Source organism: Gasterosteus aculeatus, chromosome 6, assembly GCF_964276395.1.
Source record: "Gasterosteus aculeatus chromosome 6, fGasAcu3.hap1.1, whole genome shotgun sequence".
In the NCBI taxonomy this organism is placed as follows: domain Eukaryota; kingdom Metazoa; phylum Chordata; class Actinopteri; order Perciformes; family Gasterosteidae; genus Gasterosteus; species Gasterosteus aculeatus.
The window spans coordinates 19,887,010-19,899,738 of NC_135693.1; the positions used below are offsets into that span (position 1 = coordinate 19,887,010).

The 12,729-nt window shown below is 46.8% G+C and overlaps 2 protein-coding genes across 4 annotated transcripts in view; both read left to right on the forward strand.

Moving 5' to 3' along the window:
• Nucleotides 1-4,578, forward strand: part of kcnq5a (potassium voltage-gated channel, KQT-like subfamily, member 5a) — a 42,366-nt gene extending 37,788 nt beyond the window's left edge. For 2 of the 3 annotated variants that reach the window (XM_078104274.1, XM_078104275.1), the window contains one exon: nt 832-4,569. In XM_078104274.1, the coding sequence (XP_077960400.1) occupies nt 832-1,869 (1,038 nt within the window). In that variant the 3' untranslated portion in view covers nt 1,870-4,569. Of the gene's footprint in view, nt 1-831 lie in introns of all 3 variants that reach the window. The other variant, XM_078104276.1, reaches the window with a different exon arrangement.
• Nucleotides 4,579-5,412: 834 nt separating this feature from the next.
• On the forward strand, nt 5,413-12,550 carry ddx43 (DEAD (Asp-Glu-Ala-Asp) box polypeptide 43). The gene is made up of 16 exons (XM_078104308.1): nt 5,413-5,841; nt 6,125-6,180; nt 6,970-7,087; nt 7,212-7,394; nt 7,563-7,644; nt 8,166-8,325; nt 9,839-9,957; nt 10,036-10,146; nt 10,231-10,372; nt 10,529-10,629; nt 10,762-10,849; nt 10,933-11,060; nt 11,147-11,256; nt 11,698-11,836; nt 11,919-12,006; nt 12,147-12,550. Exons 1-16 carry the CDS (start codon nt 5,538-5,540, stop codon nt 12,324-12,326), a joined length of 2,109 nt encoding a protein of 702 aa, XP_077960434.1. The 5' UTR covers nt 5,413-5,537; the 3' UTR covers nt 12,327-12,550.
• Nucleotides 12,551-12,729: the final 179 nt, after the last annotated feature.

The following is a 12,729-nucleotide window of genomic DNA, read 5'->3' on the forward strand; positions in this document are numbered from 1 at the left end:
TCATGTAGCATTATGTAGTATCATGTAGCATCGTGTAGCATTATGTAGCATCGTGTAGCATTATGTAGTATCGTGTAGCATTATGTAGTATCATGTAGTATTATGTAGCATCATGTAGCATTATGTAGTATTATGTAGCATCATGTAGTATTATGTAGCATTATGTAGTATCATGTAGCATTATGTAGTATCATGTAGCATTATGTAGTATCATGTAGCATTATGTAGTATCATGTGGCATCATGTAGCATCATGTAGCATCATGTAGCATCATGTAGCATCATGTAGCATCATGTAGTATCATGTAGCATTATGTAGCATCATGTAGTATCATGTAGCATCATGTAGTATCATGTAGCATTATGTAGCATCATGTGGCATCATGTAGCATCATGTGGCATCATGTAGCATCATGTAGTATCATGTAGCATTATGTAGCATCATGTGGCATCATGTAGTATTATGTAGTATCATGTAGCATCGTATAGTATCATGTAGCATCATGTAGCATCGTATAGTATCATGTAGCATCATGTAGTATTATGTAGCATCATGTAGCATCATGTAGCATCGTATAGTATCATGTAGCATCATGTAGCATCGTATAGTATCATGTAGCATCATGAGGATAACTTACAAATGATTCTGTAGAATTTTGCCAGTGAAAGTTGGATGGGAGCAGGAAACAGCCGAAGCGTGTCCATGTGGTGGGACAAGTCCTAACTTCACTCCCTTTTTCTCCGCCTGTCCGTCCCTTTGTGTCCATCTGTCTGTCCCTATGTCTCTGTCTGTACCTTTGTCTCCGTCTGTCTGTCCCCTTCTGGCTCTCAGGTGACGTCCATTGAATCAAAGTTGGACTCTCTGCTGGACGTGTACCGTCAGGTCCTCCAGAAGGGCCCCGCGGCGCTCACCCTGTCCTCCCTGCCCCTGTTCGAGCTGGACCACCAGCAGCACCACGCCGACTACCAGACCCCCATGCCCAGCAGGGATCTCCCCTCTCCTCAGGGAGGGGGTCCGGCGGGGGGCAGGGGAGACCGGGGGATCCGCCGATCCCTCAGTGCCAACCACAGAGGCCTGCGTCTCATCCTGGCGCCCGCCGACGGCGACTGCCCCCTGGACTCGGCACCCCCTTCCTACCCCCCGTCCACGGCCTCGCTGTCCCCGTCACCCCTGCTGCCCCCCGACAGCCCCTACCCAAACTTGGTGGCCCCCAACTGTACCTCCAAGAGACCGCACTTCCCCGACCTGCCGCCCCCACCTCCCCCCACAGGGGGCTTCACCCTCCGGCTGCCCCCCACGGACCACACCTCCCACCTCCGATGCGCCGCCGAGCCGGTCCCGGACGAGGAGGTGGATCAGGGGGACCTGGGCCCCTTTTTCAGGGGGGGATCCGGTCTGGACCCTGAGCACGAGGGGGTGGGCGGCAAGGAGGGCCCCGCCCATAGACGGGCGCCGCTGCGGGAGAAGACCGGCCTGAAGTCCGAGGGGGTCTGGAGGAGGCACCTGAGCCTGGAGGACAACCCCCTGCTGCTGCTCTCATCCAGCCCGGATGAGACGCCTTCGGACTGGGGGGGCGGGAAGTCCCTCTCCGTGCGCAACCTCAGCCGGCCTTTGAGCAACCACGCCTCTGCCCCCCCCGCCGCGCTCGGCCACGCGGGCGCCGGCCGCGGCGACCTCAGCGACTGGGAGGGGACGGAACTCTTCATCAGGAAGTGCGAGCTGGAGCCTGAGGGAGAACATTTCAACTTCCTGTCCCAGGGACCCGACCGCGGCCCCTCGGACCTCTTACACCCTGTGGGGGAGTCTGCTCCTCCCCCCAAGGGCAACGGCGACTTCCTCCCTCAGACCCCGCACATACAGCTGGCGTGACCACACACACCTTTGCATACTGCATGTACACACCACTGCTGGGGGAGACACTAACAGTACGGGACACGTGTCAACAGAAATGTCCTCGTGTGTGTGAGTGTGTCCACCTGTCATGCAGATTGCATGAGGTTTTATACCTTAAATTAGAATAACATAATGAAATTGGGCATTTTAAAAAGAATAGGCAATATTACACAAATACAAAGAAACCTTCTTTGAGAGGAATTGCTTTGATCTTTATCTAAAGATAATTTGGAGAAAAGATTTTTCATATTGATCTTATTTTAATATTAATGTTAAAACAAATTGATGGCAATCAAACAAAGAACAAGACCAGACATCCGATTTTAGAACCAGGGACTGATGGTGACTTTCCTTTCGACAACGTTTATGAGTCATAAACTCTTATGTCATGAGACATAAAAACAAACCAAAGAAGCAGTTTGGATGGAAAACCTTCAAAATATTATATGATTGTCTCAAGTTACAGAAATTAACTCAAGTTACACGCACACACACAAGTACACACACGCACAGAGGTACACACACACACAGGTACACACACATAGGTACACGCACATACACACACAGGTACACACAGACACACACAGGTACACGCACACACACACAGGTACACACACATAGGTACACGCACATACACACACAAGTACACGCACATACACACACAGGTGCACACATGGGTACACACACACACACACACATTTTGCAGACTTCGCTCCAAGGGAATTACCCACAGTTCAGCAAGGTCACGATATAAAAAAGGTAGACAGCGAGGACGGCGGGTGTGAGTTCATCGTATTGACCCGGGACCATTAAGGGTTAAAGATGGAACATTAAATCACGTAAATATTAGCGATTTAATCATCAAACATTTTGTTATTTAGGCTGTTTAAAAAAAAAAAGAATATCAATTTCAAATGACCTTTTATCTCGTGAGGAAAGAGAGTGGTCAAAAGACGGTCAAATCAGGAAGCGAAACTTTCAAATAAATACCCACAATGCACTTATTATTTTTTGATTGATGTTGCAGCTCAGTGCCGTCCCGTTCGTATTTACACCATTTTCATCATCTCAGTTTATGCTCCTCCGTCACTTTAAATGTTGCCACCGCAAGGCATCGTGGGTCGGAATTATCTTAGGTTCAGTGTTTCCTCTGCGGAAGGAGCTATAAGTAAGAATTAAAGCACCTGTCCTATGCTGAAGAAGCTGATAAAAGGAAACACTGAAACATGTTTCCTATGCTAAAGAAGCTGATAAAAGGAAGCACTGAAACATGTTTCCTATGCTGAAGAAGCTGATAAAAGGAAGCACTGAAACATGTTTCCTATGCTAAAGAAGCTGATAAAAGGAAACACTGAAACATGTTTCCTATGCTAAAGAAGCTGATAAAAGGAAGCATTGAAACATGTTTCCTATGCTAAAGAAGCTGATAAAAGGAAGCCCTGAAACATGTTTCCTATGCTGAAGAAGCTGATAAAAGGAAGCACTGAAACATGTTTCCTATGCTAAAGAAGCTGATAAAAGGAAGCACTGAAACATGTTTCCTATGCTGAAGAAGCTGATAAAAGGAAGCACTGAAACATGTTTCCTATGCTAAAGAAGCTGATAAAAGGAAACACTGAAACATGTGTCCTATGCTAAAGAAGTTAATAAAAGGAAACACTGAAACATGTTTCCTATGCTAAAGAAGCTAATAAAAGAAAGGATTGAAACATGTTTCCTATGCTAAAGAAGCTGATAAAAGGAAGCATTGAAACATGTTTCCTATGCTAAAGAAGCTGATAAAAGGAAGCATTGAAACATGTTTCCTATGCTAAAGAAGCTAATAAAAGAAAGCATTGAAACGTGTTTCCTATGCTAAAGAAGCTAATAAAAGGAAGCATTGAAGCATGTTTCCTATGCTAAAGAAGCTGATAAAAGGAAATACTGAAACATGTTTCCTATGCTAAGGGAGCAGCCACACACCTGGCAGTCCTCTGAAGTAACTCCAAACCTTCAACGAGAGAGCACATTTGAACTCATTTGAAATGAGCCCTGTCAGAAAAGCACCAGACCTTCTTGTGTTTACTTGTGTGCACTTGGTGCACGGATGATGATCGGCAGTCTGTTGGGGTGATGATGGCCTCCACCCAGCCGACGTAGAGGCAGAGCGGTGCTGCCGGGTGGCAACGGGTCGGATCCCCGGGGTAAACCATGGTTACGATGTACCGCACACGCACGGTTCTTTATGTTGTCATGTGATCCGTGTGTCCAATTCTGCTGCTGACATGTCAACGACGTTTCATCTATGTAGACGAGAGAGGACGTGTGACCTCTATAATGACCCCATTTAACCATTTAGGCAAGTAGCTTTTTAAAAAATGTGCATGTTCTTTAGTCCATTTTCACTGGCGGGTTTATGGAAAATACTTTTTTGGATACACTCTGTTTCAACTGCTCGGGGTGAGAATTAAGCACAAAACCGTGTCAGTTCATTTTTGTTTTTGCATGTTTACGTCTGAAAGGTCACGCCGTCACGGCAGTCTTAAAGAAATGTGTTTTGACATGTTAACGGCGCCCTCTATTGTTGTTAATTTGCAGTAATATTCCCTTTTGTTTTGAAGGGGGAGTAAGTGCATCGCATAGCAAATGAATATTCTGTAGTAGAATATACTAAGTAATAATAATAAATAAGTTTTATCTCCTAACAAATGCCGATGTTGTGACACTTAAATATTCTACAGCCCGTGCAGAAGCTGTTGTGATGAAAGCACGGTTTGTGGTTTTTGGGGTTTGAGGAGCCCGAAAAATGTGAGATGGTAGTTTGATGCTTAATATTGGAATAGACTTGTCATAGTTATTGAAAAAAAAAGGCCCAGTCAAAACGTTCTGTTAATTTCAAAGCAAGAAATTGAACACGAGGAAAAGACTACGCAAGCTGAACCTTACAAAGCATGCAACGTTTTTTGCAATCTGCAAATTGCTTCAGGGTTCCTTTCTCGCATATGAAACGTTTTCTTTCGTTCTTGGCAGAGCTAAAACTGTCCTGTTTGCCGTTAGCCTGCAGCAACGTGCAGTTTTTTGGGGGGCATCCAGTTCACTTAAATAATGTAGCTTCATATGCCTTTCATGGCTATTAATACAACTTTGCTACTGCTTGAACAGTAATTTATTACACTACTCGGCCTTAAAGCTTGACAATGTTAACATTATTATTTCTTTGAGATTAATTTATTAAAGTGCACATTATATTCCCTGGATGAGAAATGCAAAAATATTTTTATTATTCATTAATAAAGTACAAATTAACTAAACTGTTGTGATCGTCTTACTTTAGCATTGCAATTTTCATTACATCCAGAACAGAATCAATGTCATGTGGCATTTGTTGGAATTTGAATTTTATGAAGTCAGGGTGGTGTATAATGGATGGAAAGGGAATCTAATACATATCGCCATGTTTTCCTAAATGTCTTTTATGTCTCACATCTTTATGTTTAACTTTTATACTCTTTTTTTTTTTAGTTACAAGCCACAATTTCACCGAAATATGAAAGTGTAGGTTTACGGAGGGTCCGTGAATGCGTCGTGATTGACAGTTAATTGCAGTTGGTGAAGCGGCGAGATCGTGCTAACGTTAGCTAACCGGACAGAGGCCAGGATTCAAAATGTCCGACTGGGAGGAGGAGGAGGAGGAGGGTGGCAGCGTTGCTGCCCCAAAGCCCGCGCCGACCGAATGGAAAGCACCGCGTGACGACGGAGTGAGGAACGGAACCGGGTCCGGTCATTCGAGAGGGTGGAGAGCGGACCGTGACGGGGCGGAGTACAGAAGCCGGGGAGGCGGAGGAGGCCCGTTTCCACGCGGCGCGCAGCGCGGAGGAGCCCAAAGACGAGCCGTTGGTGACGAGAAGTCGGACTCCTTCCTGCCCGTGACGTTCACCGTGGACAAGGCTTTAGTTGGGAGGATAATAGGTTGGTTTAAAAACTAATTTAACTTGTTGGGTTTCAGCAAAATGCCGCTTGACTAGTTAGCTGGCGTTAGCTGAGTATAAGCTAGCAAGCGTTAGTTAACAGCTAAGTTAGCTAGTTAGCGTTAGCATGTGGATGCTGTTTGGTTTATCCACGTTCCTATAACATTTAAACGTGTTTTGAAATGGCCCGTGAATTAGTGTTGCTTATGCACAGAGTTTGGACGGATCCTAAATCCTTTTTTTCCACTTGTCTGTAAGTAAAGTTGAATATAATCGTGTTAAAGGTCGAGGAGGAGCCAAAATCCGTGAACTTGAGGAGAGATCCGGTGCGAGGATAAAGGCAAGTTGGCTCACCGCTTTCATCATTGATCGTGTTTTACAATAATAATTTAACTTCGCTAATGGCAACAGTTAACAGCTGTGATTTATACACTTTTAACAATAAAGGCTTGTAAATACCTATTTTTGAAAATGTTCACTGCCTTTTTTATTCCAACCTGTAATTCTAACGTCCTGACTTTTTTGTCTCAGTGGAAATATATGACTGATTAGATAATAAACAATACTTACTAACTGAATATTCTCTGAAACCTTTCTGAAATATTCTCTCCGTGACTTGATATCATATCTATTTGTAGATAAATACTACAAAACTAAGTCAGTTTGCTCTATATTTGTGTGCATGCGTTTAGTGTATAGTGTGAATATAAATAATAACGGATAAGTTCATATAGTTCTTGTTTTCTATAAAAGCTGCCAGGAGGAGCTTTATTTTAGCACGGACACACTTCAGCAGGTGAACTTAAGACAACTCACACTGGCGTTAACAAAAAAATGAGCTCTAAAGTTATTTTATGTAGACGTTTCATTTTCTGTACTACCTGAAAACCTGCCGTGTTATCGTGGATTGTTACAACGTTGCATCTTTACTGCAACGTGGAAAAGGCTCGTTCATCAGGCAAAACTCTGCAGTTAAAGTACAGTAAAGCGATTTTAAAGCGAGCGCAAAAGACACCGAGGGGCAATTTGCGAAATAGTAAGTTGGCCTTGAAATGCATAGATTTAAAGTTTTCAGGCTGTAAAGTTGTCTGAGCTTGTAGAGCATGTTTGTTTTCCTCTTCCTCCCCAGATAAACAGCGGCGACTATGAAGGCGAGGTGGTCCTCTTTGGCTCCTCCGCCGCGCAGCAGAAGGCCACGGAGCTGATCAGAGACCTGGTGGCCGATGGCAGCTCTCGATCTCGCAATGGTACCAAGTCACATGATTCCCGCCCATGTGACATCCCATGTGATCTTTTTTTAGCAGGGCTATACATTTAAAAATGGATCTTCTGCATCGACTGATCGGTTTCTCTGGTCCTGGGTATGGGCAGACTATGGAGGAGGAACTGGTGGAGGGGGCTACATGGGTGGAGGAGGTGACGGAGGAGCTGGGGATCCCTCGGTCTGGTCTGCTGCAGCGCTAGAGGCTGCAGCGACGGCCCCGGCGCCTCCATCCATAGACTGGAACGACATCCGGGAGAACAAGGACAAGTATGAAGAGCTCAAGTGGAAAGGTGGGGGCTCATTTCTGTTACAGTGCACAGGGACCAGAGTAGTGATGATCATTGATTCGGGCGCAGAGGGAATCGTAGTCCTGGTGTCATGATGATGATGATGGTGATGATGAAGAACGGGCCTCGTCTGTGGCTTCAAACCATTTCTGTAATCTTTACTTCCTCCAGACTGCCCCCCTCTGAAGAAGAACTTTTACACCGAGGCGGCAAGTGTGTCCGTGCTCACAGCAGAGGAAGTCCGTGAATGGAGGTAAATCGGCCCGTGTTCCCTTTTTTTCTGTCACAACCGCCCCGTTATGGAAAAGTGGCACTAGAACCGCCACAGCAGTAGAGACGAGGAGCCAAAACCGTCCACTCGTATCATTTATCCACCAGCAAAAACATTTTCCCATTGCTGTGTTTTCGTGTGCATTCTTTCCATTCGAGCCTCCGGCAAGTAGGAGGCGCCATTTGTCCACGTGTTTTATACCAGCAGGTCCGGCTGCAGAACCTTCAGTTGACTCCATGTTCGTCTGTCATGTAGGAGGAAAACCACCACATGGATCGACAGAGCAAGATGTGATCGCATTAGTTTCTCCTGCTGTCCATTAGACTCATTTATTCTTGAATTTGAAAGAATATAACTTGTTTAATGTGAACAAGATTTACAAGAAAAAACAGTAGCACAGACTCTGCGCCTCCTTTGTCTCGGCTGTGTCCTCTGGTATCAACCGTCCTCCACGCGTTCCACCAGTCCCACGGTGTCCTCGTTCACGCTGTGTTTGTCCACAGGAAAGAAAACCATGACATCTTTGTGGACGACCTGAAGGAGGAGGGGGAGAAGCGTCCCGTTCCCAGTCCCTGTCGCACCTTTCTGGAGGCCTTTGAGTTTTACCCAGAGATCATGGAAAGTATTGAACACGTTGGCTTCGTCAAACCAACTCCCATCCAGGTACGAATCGCTGGATGTCACTGATCTCCAACAAACAAGGAAATCTTTGACCAAATGTGTGCTGAACTGAGCAGAAATGTTCATTTCATGACTGAGATACTCTCGAGCCGATGTTGTGAATATTACACAACTTGCATTCCTACTAAATCAGGAAACAGGAAACATTTATTGCCAAAATATGTCAAACATACAAGGAATTTGTCTTGGCGGTTAGTGCGTGACAGTAGACAACAAGACAGCAGTGTAGTAATAAAATAAAATGCTAATGCAATGGGTTAGTAGAATAAGGCTATGGGTTAGTATAAAACAAGGGAATAAAGTCGACAGTAAAGTGACATGTGCAGTGTGAAGGGGGGTCACCGGTGGGATGTCAGTCAGTCAGTCAGTCAGTGGGGGGCCGGCTCTGTTGATGAGCCCGACTGCTGACGGGAAGAAAGACCCGTTTTCCAATAACTTTGGTGCAGATCCTGTTTGTTTTAATTTCTAAAATGTGTGTTTTTCCGAGGTTCACAGGGGGGGTAGTAGTCTGGTAACGGTTTGGTGGGGGGGGGGCTGTGCGTCACGCTGCTGCTCTCTGGACATCACGACATATTCATGTCAGTGTGGAAGAGCCGTGTCAGCTGAAATACAACAGGGGGGTTATGATGGTACAGGAAACACTGACGTCTGTCTATGAAATCGTCAGGAGAGACGAAACTATCGGCGACTCACTGATTGTTTGTTTCTTCTCTGGCTTCTCAAAAATGATAAATAACAGGATTGTTTGGTTCATTTTACAAAGAAAACACAGCGTTTTGTAGGAAATTGCATTAATAATTAATAACAACTTTTACTACTTACAATAAGTACATTCAACCATAAGGATACAAACTCAGAAGAACAAGAAAGTGCCGATTTACAACCTGCTATAGAGCCGTTATTTGAGTGCTACAGTTTAATGTTTTTGCAGCAACCAATCGATAATTAAAAGCGTAAATTTAAAAACGAATTTCATTATCGATTCGTTGTGTCGCGTGGTTATTACGTCACTCAATGAGTTGCAGAGATTCACGTGGAGCAAAAATAAAAAAGAGCCGAGCCGCCGTAGAGGAGGAGGAGGAGGAGGAGGAGGAAGCGGCGGCAGGTGTTGAGTCACATGACTCAGGCAGAGACGTCCGTCCGTCCGTCCACGGTGTCGCATTTCACACTAAATCTACAATTCGGATGAACTAGTCCAGATGGACTTTGTTACGAAGCCGAAATCATTGTTTAGTGACATAAAATGGTCTGAAAATTGCAATAAATGTTGATGTGACGCCCTAGTTGGGATCTCAGCGTCTTTCTCCAACTTCCTGCTTCAAATTGGTGTTTCTTTGCCGGCTTGCCAAACCCTCGCGGCGAGTTTGACACCTTTTTCTGCGTTAAGTTGAATCGTACTTTATTCAGAGTCGAATCAAATCTCAGATCTTTTTGTTTTTTTCTCCTAAAAAGAAAATTGGGGCTGATTTGTGTGTTTCGTTGTGTTGCTCGGCAGTCCCAGGCGTGGCCGGTGGCCCTGAGTGGCGAGGACCTGATCGCCATCGCGCAGACGGGGACGGGGAAGACTCTGGCCTACCTGCTGCCCGGCTTCATCCACATGGACGGACAGCCTGTGTGAGCACACTTTTCTCTCTCCGCAGTTTCAGAGGCGAGCAGCTTTGCTAATCGTGCGTGTTGCGTGTCCTGTTTTAGGCCTCGGGCGCGGCGCGGCGGTCCAGGCATGTTGGTGCTGACTCCCACCAGAGAGCTCGCCCTGCAGATTGAAACCGAGTGCAGCAAGTATCGCTACAAGGGCTACAAAAGGTCACATGCTCACACGTCATGGAGGAGCTCAGCAGATGACGCCGTTTCTCTGTGATGACCGTGACTCCTCTCCGTCCCCCTCAGTGTCTGTATCTACGGCGGGGGGGACCGGAGAGCCCAGATCGGCCTGGTGAAGGCCGGCGTGGACATCGTGATCGCCACACCGGGCCGACTAAACGACCTCCAGATGAATGAGCTCATCAATCTTCAGTCCATCACCTACTTGGTGAGCCGACGAGGCCCAAACGCACACGAAAGAGTCTGAATGTGCATGTTTTTGATTTTGTGGCTGTAAATGGCCCAGAGTTTGGGTTTCGGGGTGTCTGTTGTCGGCGGGATGGATAGAAACACGTAACGTAACGTCTGTGATGGTCGGCTGAAGGTGCTGGACGAGGCCGACCGGATGCTGGATATGGGCTTTGAGCCCCAGATTATGAAGATTCTCCTGGACATCCGCCCTGACCGGCAGACCGTCATGACCAGGTACGCGTCAGATCACATGACGCCATTCAAACAAACGCCAGTCATCACGGCGCCAATGGACACTGATAAATCCCTGTGCTCATTTACTACGTGATAATGTGTCTTATGGAGATTTACTTTCATTTCACTCAGTGCCACCTGGCCCACCGGCGTGAGGCGATTGGCCAAATCCTACCTGAAGAGCCCCATGATGGTTTATGTGGGCACGCTGGACCTCGCGGTGAGCCCATTTATTGGCTGTGTGCTCTTCATCCTTCCTGCTACTACTTATTACTACTCATCATCCCCCCCCCTCTTTCTCAGGCCGTCAACACGGTGCAGCAAACCGTGCTGATCGTCCACGAGGAGGACAAAAAGTCCTACGTCTTTGACTTCATCAGGAACATGCTGCCTCTGGATAAAGTCCTCATCTTCGTTGGGAAGAAGCTCGTGTGAGTGGGAATCTCTCACGGCCGCAACAACGGCAGTTAACCGCGCTCACTAACGTCCGTCCGTCCGTCCGTCCGTCCGTCCTCAGGGCCGACGACCTGTCGAGCGACATGTGTCTGCAGGGCCTGGCTGTGCAGAGTCTCCATGGTGACCGCGAGCAGTGTGACCGAGAAGAGGCCCTGAAGGACTTCAAAGAAAGTACGTAGCAGAGGGAGGGACCAGACGCACTTCCTGGATGAACCCGAACACAACGCAGTTTGTGTAATTCACACCACAAATAAAGAGCAGAAACAGTGGTTATTTATTGCCGCGGTGGAAACGATAAGCGTCTTTACGGAGACGTGTGAATGCTCGCAAGTTTACTTGGGCGAATAATTAGCTTTGCTTTTGGTGTGAACGCACCATTAAAGGCTTTAAATGGTGTAAATATGAAGGAGCAGCACTTTGCTGCCACACGTCACCATGACAACGGCGGAACATACGATGTCCAACTGAGGCGTTTTATTTCATACGTTTAACTCTTTGCTCATCGGGTGGGAGGTCGGTTCCAGTGGTGTTCATGTGGGTTCCTTCCATCTTCAATCCGTAATGTTTTATGTGTCATATTAAATTACATTCGGCTCTTTGATCTTTCCGCAGGCCGCGTTCGCATTCTGGTCGCCACAGACTTGGCGTCCCGAGGGTTGGATGTGCACGACATAACGCACGTCTTCAACTATGACTTCCCTCGGAACATAGAGGAGTACGTCCACCGCGTGGGCCGCACCGGCCGCGCAGGGTAAGGAGGAGGGAGGGGGGAGGCACAAGACCCAAAGCCGCTGCCTCGGCTGGTCCTTAATGCCGATGCGTTTATGTGCCAGACGCTCAGGTGTTGCTGTTACCTTGGTAACCAGGGACAACTGGAGAATGGCCTCTGAGCTCATTCCCATGCTGGCGCGAGCCGGACAGGTCAGCATCACTGTTCCTTCTGTTCCAGTGTTTGTTCTCAGCCTCAAAGCTGCCGTTGATTAAGACGCGTGTGGGATGATGTTTGAAACGTTTGGAGGATCCGTCTGAAAGTGCTCGTGGTCTTTGTGGATCCTGTACAGGAGGTCCCAGAGGAGCTGGTGCTCATGGCAGAGCGATACGAGAAGCACAAGAAGGAGAAGGACGTGTACAGTCCCAGGGGGGGAGGGAGGAGAGAAGGCGGAGGGGGGAGGAGAGAGGGAGGGTGGGGGAGGAGCGACGGGGGAGGAGGCCGAGATCGAGGCCAAAACTGGGGTTTCTGAGCGTGATGCCAAATGTGTGACTGATGCTGGATTCTCACGTTGAAGGACCTGAAGCTGCTGTGGTTTCTTTCGGCTGCACGTTTACTTTTGATTGACGTTGTTTGCGTTGGACGTCGTTATTCTGCGCTCCTGTTTTAAAAAGTCAAAACTTTTCTGTTACCAGCAACTTGTTTTCTTTTGGGCAGAAGTAAACGTGTTAAATAAATTCTCCTTTTTTAAAGAGACTTTGTTGGTGTGGTAACTTAATGTTGTTCATGTGACATCGACCAGAAGAGCCGATTGGTCCATTTAGTTCAGTTTGTAGGTCACATGTTGGTACTAATACATTTTATTTATAGTGCTTTATGTGGTAAGATAATCAGACACTTAACGGTAAAACCAGCACATTTAGTTACTTAGAAAC

Bases quoted from the DNA above. Each gene is read 5' to 3' on its own strand.
- ddx43 (XM_078104308.1), top strand. From the start codon at position 5,538: ATGTCCGACTGGGAGGAGGAGGAGGAGGAGGGTGGCAGCGTTGCTGCC. The intron at 8,326-9,838 runs GTACGAATCGCT...GTTGCTCGGCAG, and splicing joins TCAAACCAACTCCCATCCAG to TCCCAGGCGTGGCCGGTGGC. The intron at 10,630-10,761 runs GTACGCGTCAGA...CATTTCACTCAG, and splicing joins CGGCAGACCGTCATGACCAG to TGCCACCTGGCCCACCGGCG.